At 39.0% G+C, this 21,334-nt stretch overlaps 1 protein-coding gene across 1 annotated transcript in view; it reads right to left on the bottom strand.

The window, feature by feature from the left end:
• Positions 1-2,051: 2,051 nt before the first annotated feature.
• MDFIC2 (MyoD family inhibitor domain containing 2) overlaps positions 2,052-21,334 on the bottom strand; it is an 85,282-nt gene continuing 65,999 nt past the window's right edge. Inside the window, exons 4-6 of the mRNA XM_088134791.1 lie at positions 20,068-20,136; positions 15,841-16,044; positions 2,052-2,311 (exon numbers count right to left, since the gene is read on the bottom strand). Of these exons, the coding sequence (XP_087990917.1) occupies positions 2,052-2,311; positions 15,841-16,044; positions 20,068-20,136 (533 nt within the window). The remainder of the gene's footprint in view (positions 2,312-15,840; positions 16,045-20,067; positions 20,137-21,334) is intronic.

Raw genomic sequence — 21,334 nt, 5'->3', positions numbered from 1 at the left:
CAATTAGAACTATCTCATTTTTTCTCTTTTTCTATTTCTATATGTTTTTTTTCCCTCTCCCTTTCCTCTATATCATAGAGGAATAAATGTGGGTATAATAGATGTAATAATAAATGACATTAAATGCACAAAAATATATTCATGTATTTCTTTGAATGTATATGCATCACATAGGGAATAAGCCAATACAGTTTCACCATATGCTTAAATATATTCCTCTGATTTTGAAAGAAAACGAGAGCCTACATGGTGTTGGCTAGCAAGTCTAGGTTTTACAGAAGGCCAGTCTGGTGAGTGGGGAAGGCACCAGGCTATAAACCGGGTGAGTTCTAGTCTCACCTTAGGCACAAAGCCAGCTGGGTGACCTTGGGCCAGTCCCTCTCTCTCAACCCTAGGAAGGAGGCAATGGCAAGCCACCTCTGAAAAATCTTGCCAAGAAAACTGCAAGGACTTGTCCGGGCAGTCGCCAGGAGTCAGCAGTGACTTGAAGGCATATATACACCCACACACTAGGTATTAGTAATGCTCTTCTTCTGAGCTGCTGACTTTTATGACCTGCCTTTGGCTCAGGGTTTGTCAATGGCGGACTGTGCTTATGTAAAATATCTGCTAGAACATAGCTTATGTCTTGCTAAGAAATATGGATGCACAAAAATGAGACAGCTGCCCCAAGGTAGCTTGTAAACTAGCCTTCTGAATGATCACATTTTGCATTCCTCTTTTTTGCTCAGAGTGGCTATTTCATGCCAGTTTTATGCTGGAATCCACCTTCAGTGGGTCTCAGTTGCATGATAATGTTTATTTCAGCCTCTTCAGATGGGAGTGGAGTCTGTCACTTTTAGGAACATCACAAACACAGTCTCAACTGTTCATCTCAGAAATTTTATTTATTTTCCAACAATATAATGGCATCCAAAATCCATTCCTTATGATAAGATTGTGAAAAACAAAGATATATATATATACACATACATACATACATACATACATACACTGGTGAAAAAGTTTTAAAACTTGATAATGTGGCCTTATTTTCTGTTGGAATGAAGAAGCAGCACACAGCCCCAATCTCTTGGTGCACAATGAACATCTCGGGCTCTCAGCTTTCAGAACTATAGCAAAAATACATTTTCTTTACATTACACTCAAAATATGTTTAAAGATACCTTTACTGTAATTATGCCTAGCCTTCTTTCTAATTCATTAAATTTTCTGATTGAAATGAAGTATGTGCATGTGGGTGTGTCGTAAGAGACCGTAAAAATGAAATTTTAATTATAAAATGACGTAACATCATTCATTATTAATAATCGCCAACAATGTGGAATATGTTTATATATAAAATCCATTAGGAAGATAAGCTGGCGGCCATCCTAAAATGAGACAAGCATTTCTCCAGCACATACAGGGAGGAAGAGAAGCAATTGTAAATAAGATTTGCAAAAAGTGCAAGCAGTTGGATTGATTCCCTAATAAATTGGGACATCCCATGCTGGGTCAAATTAAGGCCCATCTAGCATATTGTCCTCCTTTATAACTGGTTCTCTGTAAAGGATACTTGAGACGGAGGTATTGAAAAATCGAGGCTCCATTCAATCAATAACTGTAGGAAAAACAAGCGGAAAAAAAAACCTTCTGCCAATGCTATCATTAAATCTTATAGTATTAAATTCAGCATATTTTATTAATTATGTGTTGGATGAAGAACTATTGGCAGAGGAGAGGACTGTCTTAAATATACTACTCATGAAGCTGCCTTTAGTTTCCTGAAGTTGAGTTTTATCAGAAAAGAAAAAAAAACTTTATTTCCCATTCTGGAATATTGCATATACAATTCTTAAAACCCATTACAAGGCAGTTTCTCATTTCTTCTTCCCATCCAGAAAATCCTGAATTTGAGGGGAGGGGGGCATAAACTATACCAACTGTACAGGATTTAAAACAAGATGCATTTTGACAGTTCAAGCTGGCAAACATGAGTATTATTGTTGCTACTATGATTTAAATCAATCTATCCTTTGGTTCGAGGGAACCCCACCAGGATTTTTACTTTAGTGATAACAGACTTGGGAGACTTCCAGAGCCAGTTCAAGACATTCCCCACTTTCGTGACAAGACTCAAGGACGCTGCAGTCAATGTCACAGTTGCAGCTGCAGTCGCCGTTGTTGGGGGCATCGCTTGATGTTTGGCGATATCTATGGGAAGGGCAGCACATATTGATCAGCCAATTTTCACAGACGTCAGGCAACATGAACAGAAACTCCCAAAACTGGCAGAACAAGCAGGCCAGGATGAGTGTGGCACATTCATCTGTTTGCAAAGGGAAAAGTACAAAGAGTAAGATTCACAAGAGCGTCATGATAGATTCTTCACATTAAAACAAATAAATAAAGGATTTACACACTTCTCATGCTACGAATCACCAGAAACATTTCCCAGCACAAGCTAAATGTAATTACATAGCAGTAAGTCCCTCTTAGCTAAAGGGATCTTATTTATTGCTGCCTTAGAAACTGAACTAATATATAAAGAAAGATTATGAAAGGAAAGTATAGGTAGCAGACATTTATCTATCTGGCAGGGCAGCCTTGGTCAGGATCACTCCATCATGTGGCTTAAACCCTTTCCCCCCACATGCTGGCCTCCTGATTCCTGATCTCCATTTACTATACTTGTAATGTCTCCTTGACTGTGTGCATACGAACTTCCCATTTTAAAAAATAAAATAAGTTGTTAAAGGAGATGTCATACAGAACATTAAATTAAAAGACTCAATTAAATTAAATTAAATTAAGTTAAATTAAATTCTTGTGCCAAGGAAAGTACTATAGGGAGCATTAGTGCTCATGAGTGCCATATCAGAATTGGAGACTAATTTTTTTTTTTTTTTGCAAGGATTGACAGCCGAAGAGTTTTGCTGTTTAAATGAGAATGGCTCATTTATGGCTCCTGAAAGAAGATTCCAAGAATCTTAACTGCATCTTAAGTCTTCTAATAAGTTTGCAAAAATCCCAGGGAGCAAGAGTTATTGGCCTTTATTTAGCCATGGGACAACATTTTGAAAGGCAAACAGGAATGGATGTTGCAATTAGGTGCATAAACATACATTGTCACAATGGGAAAATGTCTGATCCATTTTAAGCTGAGTGTACTGACCATTACCATCATGTGTTTACCACTTGCTTAGACCTGAACCATCCTTCCCAATCATGAACACGATAGGAGTTACCATTTGGCTCACTGGCATTGATAAACACCCTTTGATGAGCATTTCTCAACAGAAGTCAAATTATATATCAATAACCACCTTAACATCAGAATAAAAAAGCAGCTCATCGCTAGGAGCTTTCTGTCAGTCAAAAGCCTCCTTGAGCATCCCAAATATTGCATTAAAATCTAGTTTTATAATATCAGATAATAACACTAAGAAGCACAGCATTGAATTAATTTTTATTAGTAAGCTATCATCCATAATATTATCAATTTTAATACTTATCTAAATTTGTCAGGGATCTATTTAAGTTCAGACAAGCACAAGTAACTTCCAAGTCAGTCTGAGAGAATGAAAATGACTAGATTTGGGAGATACTAAGTAAATTCATGCTTATATTTTTTTCTGAGTAAATGAACTGAAATAATTATCAAATTGAAACATGTTATAAGGTGACACTACTGCATTTAATTGTATGAAATTTACAGTGTAGAAAATGTAATCATTTTATCCAGTAGTCCATGGTGTAATTAAAGTTCTCTTTTAGGTAACATATTTATTAAGTTCTTCCTTCCCCCCGCCCCCCCCCCCCAGTTTGGCACTCAGAAGAATATCAAATCCGAAGTTAAGCATCTTTTCAATTCTTACTTGAAATGTAAGATCTGTTTTCTTAATAATATGCACGTTCCTTAGTTTATTAACCTTGTTGGCATCTGCATAATTTTAATCAGAGAATGGATATTGCTCTTAAGGTTTTACCCATTATTTGCAGGACCACACAAAAAGACAACATTTTAATAAGAAAGTGATGTTCCAGCACATACACTGTGCCTTACATTAAAGATGCTTTTAAATCCCCATCAGAGCACATGCCATGAAACTGTGTAATGGATATAACACTTTTTGCAAGATCTGCTTGTATAACCCATTCTCTTCTTCCTCCCCCTCCCAGTATTTAAATGAGAAATGTTTAATAAACAATAAATATTAGCAATTGAGCATTCATTCCTATCCATTCATTCCTATATTTGAAAATAAATTAGCCACAAACTGCAGCAGTATAGATGCAGACCTTCTGTTTTCTGTTCTGCCTGCCTGGCTGCTCACACACAAAAAAAGAAAATTATTACTGGATCTATCTCAATAAAAGCAATGATCTCCCCTCTACATTAGTAGATTAATGATTACAAAAAGAACTACATTTAATAATGTTGTGACTTCACTCTACATTTTTTGATCCCAGTTGTTTTGACTGTCAGTCCAGTCTTGCTTTATACCACAATGTCTCCTAGCCAGCAGCTGATCCAAATTGTCCCATTTTTGAAGAAATTTCCATCAATATTTCTGGATGATGTGAACTGAATCATTTCTGCAAAGTGAGTTAAATTCTTTATTCCAATTGTATCATTAAGTTGCACCAAACATTTGTTTGATATTTCACCTGTGTATTTAATTTGGTTGCATTTTAGTCTTTGTGATTATTTCCCAAACCAAGATTTCATTCTCTTTTATCAAGATTTATGTATGAATTACAATTTTAAAGTGTGCTCTACTATTTACAACAGGTTTTTTTAAATTTATTTTTTATTTTGTATTTTTTGTCCAAGTAAATCTCATTTGTCCCCATGTTTCCTATTGGCTAATATATATTTCACTTAGTTCTGCAAAGTTACATCCATGCTACCCATGGCTACCTAAAGTTGGAACACATGTTTTTAGTCCATAGAAGCCAATATAAGGTTTCTCTTCTTTATTGTTCCATATTCGGCCAAAAGAATGCACATCTTGTGGAGGAGGGTGCCCTTGAAGTTTCATTGACATGCCATTCTGAAAAATTGGTCAGAACGCACTCTGAAGTAGGCCAGAACAAAGAAGGTCTAGGACAACAGATAGGCTTCTAACAGTCAAAACTGAAATAAACTACTCAGAGAGATAGGAGGTTCCCTGATCATATCATACATTCAAGCAGAGGCTGAATAGCCATCTGACAGAGATGCTTTGATATGAATTCCTACATAGATCAGAATGCTGGACTAAAAGTGACTTAATACTTAATCTTAACTAAATTAAATATAATTAATTTAGGTAATGTGACTACACTACATGGCTTTTGTTTCATCATTCTTTTGCATTGAAAGTGGCAATTTTGTGCCTTTGGAATAATTGGGAGAAACTTCATCATTTGAGAATTACATATAGCCCTGGGCTTCAAGGTGTGCATTGTTGCTGTAGTGCATGCCTAACACTTCTTCCATATTTACATTTATCTTTCCCCACAAATAGTTGCCTCCAAATTCAGGGAGTCCTCTTACATTTGCTGATAACAATAGAAGAAGCTATTGAAAACCAAGAAGACACTGTCTCAAGGCATCAATACCTTTGAAGATTAGCTACTGTTTTGGATTTGCCTGGTGAATCTAACTGTTTCTGTAACCTCAGCATCTTTCTCTTTTCTTCCCTGTCCAGTTACCTCTTCCCTTTATTCGTCTCGGTCCAATTTTGTACCTCCAATACACTTCTTCTTTTGTCTTTATCTTCTCCATCCAGCGCACCCATGCCTTTACTTCCCCCTATCTCCATTTCGGTTTCCATCTCCTTCTTCTGCTTCTTTACTGTTTCGGCTGAATGGAGGAAGGGGAATGTGTTTTTGTGTGTGCCTGTGCTCAGTGTGTGCAAGTGGTTTGTCTGTGTGAGATAATGGCTGCCATATGTAGATGGAAACCAATGGGATATCTTATTTTACAGGCAATTGATTTTTGAAGGATAAATATCACAAGTAGTTATTTACTGGGAATATGGGATTTCCAGTATTTGTTTTAGCCAAAGCTGCAACCCTAGGCTGACAAAGCAGAGAAGCTGGGATTTGTATAGGATTTTTGTCCTGTGTTTATCATTATTTTTTTCTTTCAGCTCATCCTGGGTGTGGGTGGCAGGGAATAACTTAACTACCCTTTCCATAAATGCAGTCTATAAATAACTTTCGTTAGTGTTTCAGTAGAATAAAGAAGGCAGTTCCATGAGCTTCCACGGAGCTTTACTCTCAACAGAATTCAAAGTGAAAGTCATTGAAACAGATGAAAAAATTCTTACAAAAATCTTTTTTGAAAAATCATGGGTTTAAGGCATTTGTTGGATGCTTAAAGCCTTTCTAGGTGATCACGCTCTGTCTGTAAATCAATACACATGTATATCACAGAACAGAGAGTAAATTTTTATAGTGATCAATAACCAGTCCATAAAGCACCTTACAGACATAAAAACTGATATTGATTAACCAATTATGTAAACCAATCAAACTGCTGCACATCTTACATATAATGTGACAAAATTTGGCCACACTTAAGGAAATTGAATCATTTGAACCTGAAAGTAAATGTATTAAGCAAAACTAGTCAGAATGACCAGGATATTTAATTAGGTGTGGGCTTAACAGCTCACAGCGAGTGTCAACATAAAATGAATGGTATAGTAAAACACATTTGGTGGTTTCACTGAGTCTTTTACCACATGGGCAAAGTCTGAATTTAAATGGGATGCCTTTGCTTCTCTCCGCTAAGACCACTGAAGGAAATGCATTGAACCATGCTCCTTCCTTGTATTATGTGTGAATTGTAATAAGTAATCTCAGGGGACTGTTTTAGTTAGACACATAGTTTAATAAATCAAGCATGTTGCTTGTTTGTTTGTTTATATAGTTTATAGGCTGTTCTGATTGAAGCTGGTTCTGATTACTTGGTCATTAGCCCTGGCTAATATTTAAATTAAACATTTACATTCAACAAATGCTTGGCTAATGTTTAAACTAAACAATCCCAGAAACTGGTTGAGTATTTGGGAGAGTTTTTCTATTGTTGAATCTCTTCAATATAAGACCCTTGCTGAGGTGCCGGGATATATGACTGCTTCTTTCATAACATCTGGGAGCTTTTTAAGTCAGTGTCACCAAATTTTTCCACCATAAAACTAATTGTGGCACCAGTGACAGCAGGACAAGGTGTCCTGATAAATAACTCTGAAGCATTTAGAAGAGTAGGAAGATGATTAAAGACAATAAAGAATTAAAGTGAAAAAAAAATACAGATGCAGAAGAATTCCCATGGTGGCTGAAAGCCAATCATCACTCTGAAGGAAATAAGAAAATACAATGTGGAAAGAAATAAAGAAAAATGTTTTCTGTATTGTTGAAGGCTTTCACGGCCGGCATACGATGACTGGTGTGGGTCTTCCGGGCTATGTGGCCGTGTTCTGGAAGTTTTGTTTCCTAATGTTTCGCCAGCACCTGTGACCGGCATCTTCAGAGGACATGTGACATGTGAACAGTTCACACAATGAACTTGCTAATCACCCCCAGCAGCCCCTCGTTAACAATTCAATAGAAGAAAAAACCCTGCCTAATCCCCAGGAAGATACACACAGATTCTGACACCAAAACAAGCAGCCACTCAGTAACCCAACCCCCACACACCCCCAATCCCCCTTCCCCCCAGATCTCTATAAATACCCACAAAAGGGTCACATCACCCTGGGCACAGAGAGTACTGCTCCTGTCTGTGCTCCTGCACTCTGAAGATGCCGGTCACAGGTGCTGGTGAAACGTTAGGAAACAAAACTTCCAGAACACGGCCACATAGCCTGGAAGACCCACACCAGTCAAAAAACTTTTCAATTGAAAGGAAAAAACAAAATCCAACTGGGCAAAGAAAGAAAAGAAAGAGCAAGTGGCTTTCACAGCAGTCAGTGAATAGAAGTGGATTGACTAGATAGGGATTTAAAAAAATTTTTTACATTGCCACCAAGGGCATATGTCTACTTGGGATAGGCCTTAAGAGTGGTTGGGTAGGAATGATGTGTACATGTGGAGGTTGCAAGGTCCTAAGGAAGATTCAGAGACCCTCCTTTGGGCAGCAAGTTAGCATGGTGAAGGCTTTTGGTAACCGCAGGAGTTGGTAGAGGGTGGAGTCTCTGGAGCAGCCTCTTGAGTGGCAGGGATGGGAAATCTAGGCCTGAACAGGGCTACATGGCCACCTACACTAGTGTTTCTCAACCTTGGCAACTTGAAGAGGGTGGACTTCAACTCCCAGAATTCCCCAGCCAGCATGCTAGCTGGGGAATTCTGGGAGTTGAAGTCCACCCATCTTCAAGCTGTCAAGGTTGAGAAACACTGATCTAGACCATGGATGAACTGATGGAGAAGTGGCAGCTGAAGTGCTGTTGGGCAGTATGTGGTACTGAGCTGGCAGCCCCACTACTCAAATGCTGATTGGTGGAAGGTTTAGGAATGATGAACTCTGATGTTAGTCTTTTCTTCTAGATGTACAGCACTTTGTTCTTTGTTGTATTGTTCTTACTAGTTTTAGTGTTGGATGGTTCCATAGTCTTTATGGAACTGTGCAGCCTGCTGAGTTTGACAAACGAACATATAAGGCTCTGGGGTGCTGCGTTGGCAACAGTGATGGAACTGGTCACAATTCTTATCTGACTGGCAGCAGCATTGGTTTGTCTCTTCATCTCTTTCAGAGTAGCTGTAGCAATGATCATTTCTCTGCTCTTATCATGTTGACATATAGCCAGCCAGTGGCCTGTTCAAGGTGACCCAGTCCCTCCTGAGGAACATCTGCAGGGTTCCTGTGAAGTCTTTTAAGACATTTGTCAGATAAAACCACTTGGACTATGAGTTGGAGTCAAGCTGCACAGGTCCTTTGGAGTGGACCGAGGCATGATCTAGTGTGGTTGTCTGAGAAGAGTCTGAGTCTATTGGTCCTAAAGAAGAAGACACAATCCTTAGGCTATAAATGCAGTGACCATGCCCCTCCTGGATGATTAAGGCCTCTCAGGAGATGACTTGTGGGTGGATCTAGACAGTGGTGGCAGTCCTTGAGGGAGGAGTGGTTCTATCAGCTTTTAAAGAGCTGATGGTCTATTCCCTCCTCAAAAATTCATTCCTGGATCCAACCTTCCCATCTTTTCAGTCAGGTTTTGGACCAGTATATAGCAGTGGGATGGCACTGATTGCACTTCTAAATTACCTTTGGCAGGACCAGGATGGGAGTAGTTCATCCATCCTGGCCCTCCTTGATCTCTCACCAGCTTTTAATACTATCTATCATGGTATCCTTCTGGATTGCCTTTGGGGCTGGGAGTGGGGAACATGGTGTTGTGGTAGCTCTCCTTCTTCTTCCAAGGCCAGTTCAAGTCAGTGTTGTAGGCAGCCCTAGACCCCTATTTTATAGAGTTCCTTGGGGCTTTACTTTCTTTCCAGGTAACATCTACATGAATCTGCTGGGTGAGATCATTCATTGGCATGGGGATTGTGAGGGCTCTTTGCTTTCCAAGGACTGAACATATCACAACATAGCAGATCTGTACACAATGGTTTATTGTAGCACACACCTTTCCCAACAACAGGCTATTGCTCTGGGTTAATTCCACCTTCCTAGATCTTGCAAGTTGATGTAGCCACGTAAATACTCTTTAATACTTAGCCTTTAATACTCAGTCCTTAAACCAAACAAAAGTCTCAAAGTCTGCAAGGTGGCAGACAACAAAGTCTGTAAGGTGACCTCCCTCCAAAAGTTCTGGCACTGGTGAGGATGAGATGCTGCCTCAGGGTGGTTGCTCCTTTTCTGGTTCGAGCTCCAGGCCAAGCTGCAAACTCTGCTCTTAAGCAGTGCTGCTTTTGGGCACTCCAGCTGAACTCCTAAGCCAAGCTCCAGGCAGGACCCCCACCAGGATATACCACCTACCATAGTTTGTGGTCCTGGCAGTTGCCTGATAGTCCTCTCACCTGCCTTATCAATCTCCAGATGTTGCCTCCCGCTTCCCCATCTGCTTGCCTTTTTCCTATCTCCTTTTCTCCTACACAACCACACACACACACTGTCTTAATGTTTGCTTTTGTAAGCTAAGGGTGTGGGTGGGGTGAGGCTCCCTCTGGAGGTTGGCACGTCTTTGAAAACACCAGAGTGTGGCTCAAGTAGCCAGGTAGCTGGAATGCTAGTGAGGATGCTTGTGAGTAAACTGTGAGTGGGAGAATGAATGAATGAGCCCATATCTTCTCAAGTTTCTGGGGCTGTAAACTTTTATAACTCTTTGGGAAAAAGCATGAGTTGTGCTGAGGCTTGGGGAAATGGGGTGGGAAGCATTTCTGCCTGGCTGCTGCTGGATTTCCCAAGCGTAGACAGCAATCCCAGCTTCATTTCTTCACAGGGATGAGTACCAGTATGCTAATAATATATAGCTTTACATCTCTACCCAGGGTAACAAAGGTTCTTTCCTGGTGTCTGGAAGCTGTGAGGGTCTGGATGGGGAAGAGGAGGCTTCAGGTCAACCCAAGCAAGAACAACTGGCTGTGGATTTGCATCTGGATCTGGAGATTCTCTACCTTTAACTCTGGAAGGGGTTGTACTCTCCCAGACAGAAATGGTGTACAATTTGGGGGTCATCCTGGACTCACAGCCCCTGCTTGAAGAGCAGGTGGTAGCCATGACTAAGAGGGTCTTTGCACAACTCCATTTTATGTGTCAATTGCTCCCAGTCCTGGAGGGAGGTCTTGCCTTGATAATCTCCTGCTTGGACTATTACAACACATTCTACATGGGGCTGGCCTTAAAGACCACCCAGAAGTTACAATTGAATCTAGAATGTAGTGACAGAGGTAGTTATGAGTGTATTATGGTATGCCCATGTAATCCTACCATTTTACATGCTGTACTGGCTTACTATAGGTGTAATTCAAGTTACTGATTATTACTTCTAAAGCACTACATGGCACAGAGTGGGTTATTTGCAAGACAACCTTTCTCTGATTATGTCTCCCCATCCCATGAGATCTAAGAGATTGGACATGCTTTGTACACCTCCATGAAACAATGCCATCTAATGGGATCCACGAGGTATGCCCTTATGTTGTGGCACCTGCCCTTTGGAACACCATAGCCTCCCAAGATTTGAACAACCCTGACCCCGATGACCTTCTGTTTTTCCTCCCACCACTGGATTAAGCCATTGGGCAGTGTTGTCCAAACTTGGGCCACTTTAAGATGAGTGGACTTCAACTCCCAGAATTCCCCAGCCAGCATGGCTGGCTGGGGAATTCTGGGAGTTGAAGTCCACTCATCTTAAAATGGCCAAATTTGGACAACACTGACATTGGGTAAGCCTGTCTGGAAAATTGTTTAGGATTTTGAATATGTTGCTCTTTTGGCCTCTGTGCTGTTTTATATTTTATATTGTTCTTGTCATTCTGTTACGTTTATTGTTTATCTTGTTTTCTTTTTAATCTGATGTGAGCTGCCAAAAGTCATATTTTGCAAGTTGGTGGCCATACAAAATGTTTAACTAAGTCCAAATAAATAAATAGCTACTCTTTACCACCTGCAGCATAGGAAATAGGAATTTTCCAAACCATAAAATAGATCTGACCCCAATGGTTGCTTTTGAACACAGTAATTTATTGCACTGAGCTGAATTTACTACATTTTAGTGATGGATGTGATAACTATTCAATAACAATCCTTTCTACTACTGCTTTATAAACAGCAAGATCAGAAAGATTTAACCTGAAAGCCAAAAGTATGCCAAATGCTTTACTAGAACATTTTCCACCTTTCCTGTGTAAGAATCAAAGAGTTAGCTTGCATTTAAAACACATTTTGTGGGACACAAAATTCAATGAAGTTTCCTTTTACCATAGACTTGCATCATTATGCAAAGCAATGAGAGGAATCAAATGAGGGCCTTGGTAGAGGGAAGCTAAGGATACACAGAAGCAATATATGCATAGACCACAGGCAGCCATAGAAAACCACAGCAGGCTGAAATTAATGCATCAGACAAATAAAAGATTCAACAAAGAATCCAAGATACAGGAAGTGTTCTTAAAAATAATACATCAATATCATTCTTTGGGTTGAAGAGAATTTACTATTTAATATCAAGTAGTAACCATGTAATACTAAGTATTCAACAATATAAATGAAAGCTAACATCATATTTCCATTCATCTTTGAGTAAGGTCCTCGGAATACAGGAAGGGTTTAATGGACATTAGTTAGTGAATTAATTAGGAAGTTAGTGAAAAAGGCTAACCAAGAAACCTTCAGCAGAACGAATGGAATTAAAATAAAAGTGAGGACATTATTTGGGATGAAACTGGGTGGCAAATGTTATTCTATAGAGTTGAAACCCTCTCCTGCGACTTGAGCTCATGGACCTTTGTACTTTGGATGACTATATATAGAACACTGGATTTAGGAGCTACCCAGATCCTGGTGTTTAGTGGTGACAGGAAGAGAAATATAGGATCTCTTAGAATGGTATATACAATCCATCTTCCCTTAAGCTCTTAGAACAGAGAAGTAAAGATGTTACATTATGTCATGCCCCCACATATGGGGTTTTACATTACTTCCATCCCTCCCTGGGGGGGGGGGGGATCCTAGTGTTTTCACTTAGATTGACTAAATTGCAGTTTCACCACCCCCCACCTCAAGAAGAGGGAGAGAAGTCACATAAAACCCCATGCCAGGGGCATGACATACAGTCATGTAACACATTTCATTTTATTTAATGTTATTCAACATACTTCCAGCTTTGCAAAATAGCATTTATCTTTATTTCAACTTTAATAATGGGCAGGAGCGTGAAAGGACACATACCAGGTTTTCTCATACAAGGGAAAGCTGTAGGGCAGCAGCAGGAACTCTTGAGTTTGGAGAGTTATTGCCATCCCTTTTTCTTTCTCTATATTTTTACTCAGATGGTGGGGAGTTGGCAAAGAAAAGTTCCAGCCAAGGCTGTAGCTACTCACCACCTCTGAGTGCCACTGGGCCCTGCTAGATTGCTTTCCAGAGGAACCCATCAGAGCTGGCATAGCGATCCCACAGGTTTTCTAGACTCCCTAAGATCTGATACTGGCCCAGATCATCTCTCTGTCAACCTCTCTCCGTGTTTATGCTACTGTCCTGATTCATAAAATCCAGTGCCAGAATGATTAAAAATATTCACACAGAAGCAAGCTGTTGAAACAAGCAAGCTGCAACATCTTGAAATCTCCAACAGCAATGCGATGGATAGACCTCGCTGCCAGCTTGCAAAGTTGACAGAAGTAGCCAGATATGCATAAAACAGGCATGCAGTATAAGGAATACAGGTCACTTGCGATTCGCTCACAAATCCAAGTATTTGTGTGAAGGATAAAAGAACAACTACACCCATAAGTGTTTACACAGCTCTGATGGAATGGGATAATTTAATATGCTTCCAAAAAAAAAGAAAGAAAAACAAAAAACCCCAAGCCATTTACATAAGTAACGGTATAATCCTATACATGCCAACTTAGAAATAACTCTCACGGAGTACAGTAGAATTGACTCCCAAGGAAGGAAATAGAGGATTGCTGTCAGAAATCAGCCACGTGAGTTGTGCATACATGACATGTAAGCAGCTTTCAAGGAAAAGAAGAAGAAACTTATCTATACGCAGGAAGTGTCTGGCAATGGACGTTCTTTAATAACTGAAAATGTCAGTATTAACTTTATCCTTCCTTCATCCACAGATCAAACTTCAGGAAAGGAGCAAGAGAAAAAGGTACCACTGTAGCACCAAGCTAGAGCAGGGAGATGGTAAACTGTATGGTAATCCGACAATGTATATTCCCACAAATATATAAAAGAACAAATAGTACAGTGTTATCCGATCCTTGCTCAACAGGAAATCCCTCTGTGTTCAGGGAGACTTGCTGCCTTGTCTAAGAAGAAGCCTGCAGCTCCAAATTTTTTCAGGGATTTGTGCTGAAATAATGAATATGCAAGTGAGCTGAAATCAGGAGACCAGGCTTTGCCCATGACTGGTTCAAAATAGGGAAATCAGAATCCTCATATATATGTTAAAGGGCTCTCTGTAGATGTTTCAGTGAGGTGTCAGTGGAGGAGGAGGAGGAGGAGGAGGAGGAGGAGGAGGAGGAGGAGGAGGCTGATGAAGCCATTCCCTCCTGTGGGCATTCATTATGCAAATGAGGAACACTAGGAACACAAACCCTAAATGGGCTTATTGAATGCTGGTCATCTTTTGGTACCAAGCTAAGGTCTATTCAGGTTTCAAAGTGATTTAAAAACTGTGATTGAGTTCTTCAAACCTCCTGTTTCTTACATTTTAACTTGGGTAATTATAGAAATAAGTAACACGTTTATGACAGTGATTCCTGTTAAAGGAAAAAAAACTACCAAGAAAAAAGCTGAAAAAGATGCAGCTTTATTAAAGACTCCCCCCATTCCACCATTTTAAAAATGCCTTTCTGAATCGAATAGTTTTCAACACTTGTCTAAAATGGTAAGAGGTAGAAATATCAGAACATTTTTCTCTCAGTCTCCATTATATTAAGATTGTTATACTTGAAGGTAAGACATGATTTTTTGCTCTTTCTTGGATGCAGCTGTTGTTCTAGGGAGTCAGCTAAGGAGACCCCAAGGAGCTGCTGCTCTACCACCAAGACCACCATCTGATATACCAGACATCCTTCTTGAATCCACCAATACAGATGTCCCACTAAAGGTGTTCTGCTGGTATTGGGAGCTTAAGCATGGAAGAGCCATGGACCTGTAGGATCCAAAATGTTTTTATTCTCTATCATGCTCATAAATGAGGGGCATATTTAATGAGATCAAAACTGACAAAATCCTACCTCTCCTTCCTGCCTTAACTAAGGACATCCTTATTTTCTAATGAACACATATAAGTATTTGTATTTCCCCCCAGACATTTGGATCCTTTTGAGTGAGTCCCCTTTTGGTGGTTTCATTATTGTATTTGGTTGCCAAATATTATATTTTATATATTGGGTGTGCTTTTAATGCTATGCGGTTCTTTTCGTTTATTGCTGTATGCCACTGAGAGTCACACTGTTCAAGCTGGATAGCCCTAAACAACCATTAAATAAATAAATAATGATAATGAAGGTTTCCTCTGTTGGCTTACCATATTTTTCCTAAAGGTTTTCCTTTGTTGATCAACCTGTTCAATATAAAATGCTTTTGAAACACCATCTACTATACCTTCTTAGTTTGGTCCATTCAATTACTCCTGAAAATTGTATTTATAATAGCCGATCTTCATTAAAAAAAAATTACAGGTTGCTTTCATAAGGCTCCCAAACTAAGATTGTATAGCATTTAAAATAACAAATCTTCATTCATACTTTATGCACATGAGAAAACTCCCCAAATGGTCTTGTGCATTTTCCCTCATTTGGCTCTGCAGGATGTCAAGAGGAAGAAAAGTACACAAATTTGAATTTCCCTCATTGCTGTGAGAATATTTTGCCTAGGCACATATTCAGACAAAAGCATGAGTAAAATATCAACATCACTTCCTCTCCCAAACTGTCTTGCCTGTGGTTTCCCCATTGCAATACGAACAAGTTGGCTTTCAGGTTTGCCTGTGGGGCTTGAGGGCTTCAGACCCACAAATCCAGTTCATCTAAACCTGAATCACACGGTATCTAACCTCCACGAAATGGAATGTCAAACCCATCTCCAAAGCTCTATTTCTTTTTTGATGTATATAACTGAGGATAATTATAGGGCATTTATATAGAACATTTTAAAAAATCTGCTTCATTGGCAAAACGTACCATTACTGTCTCTTTCATGGCCTGATGCATAGCTGAACTGTGTTCCACATTTCTGAAGTGATGATAATGAAGATGTAGTAGAGTCCGACAGTTTTCTGTCATCTTTGGTATCCTTAGATGGCACATCTGTGATGCTGAATTCTGATACTGAGCTGAGAACAATACTTTTTATAGGTTTCTCATCTTTACTTGCTAACTGGTGTTCTAGAGTGATGGGGAGAAATCACAATTACTTGATTAAGATAAGATATTTTGACCTTTTTCACCATACATCCTGTATAAATGTAAGTCCCCAAAGTCATAACAGTATAATATGACTAAAGTGAAGTTGGCTTCTCATAAAGTTTGGATGTTACTGAAAACTTTGCATTTTGCCTTTCCATTAGATTAAAAAAAGATGCCAAGTGGATTTTGGCCAATCATAAAACAATAATCTATAATAATTCAAAAGCATAGGTAACATTTGAGGAACATAAACAGAGTTATGCTGGATCAGACCAAATACCAGCATTCTGCTTTTACAGTGACCAACCAGATGAAGCCCAAATGCAGGGCTTGCAAATGACCACCACAGCGTAGGCTTTCATAGCTGGTATCTGTTGGGCAGTGTTGAGCTTCACGGTTTAGTGACTATGTTCTAGATGCTGCGTAGCAGACCACCTTGCCTCTAAAGATGCCAGCCACAATTGCCAATGAAATGTCTGGAAATCCGCTGTCTAGACCATGGTCACTAAACCCCGAAGGTCAACGTTGCCCAACCACCATAGCATTTGCTGACTTGGTGATATTGCTAATACATTACAATGAATAGCCACTGTGTCTTAATCCCTTTCAAAACCATACTATATCTTGTTATAGCAAATGCCACAGTTTAACATTAAGAAAGTACTTCTTTGACCATTCAGTAGAAATTGTGTGAGATTAAATCTTTACCTAGACCTATCATATGATTAAGAAATAGAAAATTGGATCTCAACTCCATGCTTTGAACCAGATACTTGTTATGTTGCAAACAGGTAGCCCAGTCCTATGTAACCCCCAAATAACCAAAATTCAGATACGTTAACCCTCAGCTTGCCGATCTGTCTGCAGTATTATATTGTCTTTGTATTTTGGCTGCAGTTTGGATGTTGTACAGTTTACCTTCTCCCTTGCTCTAGTCCTCTACATCATTCTCAGCTGTCCTATTGACCAAACTCCCCATTGACAGATTTTGGAGTCAGATGTCAGAAGGGGTTTTCAACTTGCAGAAGTCATTTATGACTCGCCTCATCTTAATCCTTTCCCACTGGCACATTTTTAGTTAGGATTTCATCTATTATAATGGAATGTGAGAATGACCTTGGAAGACAGGGGGAAGAGATGCTGCCTAGGGAATGGTCAGATGAAATGGGGAGGAGCCTGCAACTGAGTAACAGGCAGAGAAAAAGACTTAGAAAGGACCCACCCTAATTGATCAGATGGTAAATAGGAACAGCAGGACATTTGTACTTTCAGACTTGCAAGACTCTGTTAATGTAGCCTAACAATAAGGTAGAAGTAGCTTATCTGTTTGTGTTTCCTGTCTGGTTTACCTGGGAGGGCTGACATCAATCTTGCAAGTCTGAAAGTTCAGATGTCCTGCTGTCCCTATTTACTGCCTTCCAAGGACATTCTCACATTCCATTATATCTATGTACAAGGATCTATTTGTGGTATTTTTTTTCCTTTAGATACTGGAGGATCCGTCTCTATTCCAGTCCTAATTGACAATAAGCAGTCCAGTATTAAGTGGTCTCTTGGAAAATAAAGTTCAACCTATTTTACCCAGAGATAAACATGCCTTTGTCCAAAATGTGCCCAAATTCCAACAGTCTCATTACAGCCCCTTAAAGACACACAAGCATTCAATGATACTAGGCTGAGAAAACCTGGAAGGAAACATTAAAAAAAAGTGATAGTAGCATTTCCTATATCCATAGACTGCTCAGTGCATCAAGCTAAGCGCTATCCTTCAAGCACTGTTGGAGAGGAACTATAAAAGGCACACATTTAACCTGAATTCCCCATTACAACACACTCAAAGAAAAAAGGATAAAAAAAAAAAGGGAGCTGTCATTCAAGGATTCTTTTGTTTGTTGAAGAATGCAAATAAAGTGCATTTTACTGTCAAGCTCCTGTTCTGAAAAGCTTCCAGTAAGTAATATTAAACAAGTCCTAGTACAATCACTATAACAAACAACTTGCTATGGCAAGCAGATTCATATCTTCCAGAAAACATTGTTGCTCAGAGAAAGCAATGCACAGTTATAGGTCTCCATTTCCTTATGCAATTACCCCTCTGTTCAATCACAGGATGCACTTAGATTGTATCTTTCATCAGTTTAATGCTTGAAGAGGGTGTATATAGGAATAAAATTTTATGTGGAGTCCTAACCATCACAAGTTATGAAAAAGTAAACAGTACCATACATCAAAAACATCTCAGAACCAACCAACAGAGTATTACAACCGCATGGCATTACCATGGCCTACAAACCAACCAAAGTCCTCCAAAACAGCTTAAGAAAACCAAAAGACCCAGTAGCCCAAGAAGAAAAATGAGTCATCTACAACATGCAGTGTAAGGCCTGTAACAGCCAGTTACAGCCAGTCAGTAGATAGCAGAGTGCATCCATGAACACCAACTAGCAGTCAGAAAACACGTTGAAAACTCCTTAATCTCATAACACAGGGACAGACTCAACCATAATTTCAACTGGAAATCTGTGAGCATCCTAAACCAATCTAAATCCAAAAACACTAGAGAATTCTGGAAGCTTGGCATTCAGACAAATCAGCCATCAATGAACACATAGAAATAAACCATATTTACAGACCATTCAAGAGACAATAAAAAAGCTAAGAAGGAAACAAAAAGACCAAAACACATCCTCTCCAGTAGCCAACACCCAGATAAGCAGGGATTAACACCAGGCAAACAATCAGGCAGAAAACAATACCCTAATCAAGGAGCTACCAAGGAGAAAACCTCACCCTACCAACATTGGCAAGGCAAGTGACTGCATATAAACAGGGAGCAAACCCCACCCTCACTGGCATTGATGATGATACCTAGTTGGGTAATGAAATGTCTGCAAGCAAACAACCAAGCTCAGAGAGCACCAAGGACTCTACAGTTCAACCCTGGGCTACATATATTCTCTTCTATTGGATAAAATTTTATGCAGGCCAGTATAAATTCATATAGTGAGTATTTTTCCTTTAGTCTAAATTCAGTGGGAACAATAAGTGAATAACTTGGAATTGGACTAATAAGTAGGAATAATAAGTGAATATTAAATGAAGGCAAAAAAACATTTAATTGCATAATGCTCTGTTGGTATTTATGGTCAGTTTCAATGTGAATGCACTAAAAATTTAGGAGATCAAAAAAACCCAAAAACATAAATGTAGGCAAGATATCAAACTCCAGATGCCAGTTTCTACATATTAGTGCAGAGAACTTGTAAGGCAGAGCACCAACTGCCTAGGACAGTGTTTCTCAAACTTGGCAACTTTAAGATGTATGGATTTCAACTCCCAGAATTCCCCAGCCACATTTAATGAATATATGAGGGTGTCTAAAGCAGCATCAAATATGTTGTATTTCTATCAAGTCTATGTGCATCATCTCTGATTCAGCAAGAAAATTCACTTGCAGAAGCATGTTTATGCCCACACTTCTCTAGTTGTGGGTCAAGCCAAATGATTAACCAAATGCTAATTTCCTGGTACTAAACTTAATAGGTCAGTGGATTACCTTGTTAATCACATCCCTTCGAATAAATAGCTTCTGTCCTACATCTTACTCTTCTTAAGTTTTGACTTAACAAGGAACATTTTGCACTAAGGACCTAAGTATTTCAAAACTGGAACATGTACAATTTGCAACTTTCTGTTCTTTCAGTTGCCATCTCTTTGTAACCATCAAGAGGGCTGGAAACTAATCTTCATGCTTAGAGATGAACAAATATCACACATGCTTTCTCCAGACTCCTCTTCAACCAAAGTTAGATTTGACTAGAAGCCTCCATAAAATAGCATTTCAGTGATATACTATTACAGATTTAGAACTTAGGCATATATTAACCTAATATATTATTATTTATAGATCAGATATATTATTTATAGATCAATACTTATTGTGAGAGTTGTTCAGGATTAAATTACACAATTTAAAGTAGATTCCTACAAACTGAATCTTACCTGGATGATCTCCTTGGTTCAGAATCACAATAGGAAGGACTTGCAAAGGAATGGAGCTGGTGGAACTATCTTGGTGGAAAATCAAGCATGAATACCATCAGCAAATACTGCTCAGGAGTTAATCATAAATAATTATTTAGCTATAAACTGTATCAAGAGGTCTTTTTTTTAATGGGAAGCAATATAAAATGTATTAAATAAAAGAAAACATTGAAGGAAGAGAAAGATAGGAAAAAACAGGAATATATACTGTATGTGTGTATATATTCTCTCTCTCTCTCTCTCTCTCTCTCTCTCTCTCCCTCCCTCCCTCCCTCTCTCCCTCCCTCCCTCCCTCTCTCCCTCCCTCTCTATAAAGATCCTGTTACAATAATTCCCAACCTGGTTCAGGATCCAGTGTTCACAATAGTACTGCAACTGATGTATTTAAAAATGTGGTTAAAAATCTCAAAATTTCAGAAAAGACCAGAAAAACTAAAATGCTGTGAGATGTTGCCCTCTTGCAAAATGTCAACCAACCTGAAATGTTTAATTTTTAAATTAAATTAAATTAATTGGAGAGTTCCTCAGAAGCCATCCGAGTAAGTATTGCATGCTATAGTACCTATGAGCACAGATTTATTAATTGCTTTGTTATATACTGCTCCACAAGAACTTTAGCAATTAAAGTAATGGTCCAACGTAAAGGAAAAGTCTGAGAACCATAATCTATTGGATTAAATATGATTTGTATGGACATTGTTGAATACGATTACTTGTCTTTAATGGATTCATTTGGTTTCTCTTGGATCTGGCCTTTACATTTGGCAGAATGCTCCAGCCACCTCAAGCACCATATATTTGGTGACCTGAAACTAACTAAATTGTTAGTTATTTAAATTATGATTATGGTTTTTTGTTTTACCAGATACTGACAAAAAGTCCTGAAGGTTTTCTTGACTTTTTTTCTGCCTCATATCAAAATAAATTTGTAGACTTTACTTTCACAGTGATTTAGACTGTAGGCTACTAGTTGCTTTGTTCCAGGCAGCAAAAGCACTTATCTAAAGCTAACCAAAGGAATGGCAACAACAAGGGCAGCTTACCCCCCAATCTTTTGTTTTTTTGCAGCATTTCTTTTTCATGGTGAGGAACAGAAAACTTCCCATGTGATTACCTTGGGCAAGCTTTGGGTAAACTTTCTTCATCAAAGACAAAGTACTTTTGGTCACTGGAACATCCCCCTTCCTGGAATGACTTTACCCAGAAATCTAAACCTATCTGGACT

Source organism: Python bivittatus, unplaced genomic scaffold (assembly GCF_059951505.1).
Source record: "Python bivittatus isolate LINGU-HERP-01145 unplaced genomic scaffold, Pbiv_v1 ctg000080_np1212, whole genome shotgun sequence".
In the NCBI taxonomy this organism is placed as follows: domain Eukaryota; kingdom Metazoa; phylum Chordata; class Lepidosauria; order Squamata; family Pythonidae; genus Python; species Python bivittatus.
The sequence above is the reverse complement of the archived record's forward strand: the minus strand, read 5'-3'. Positions and strand labels throughout refer to the sequence as shown.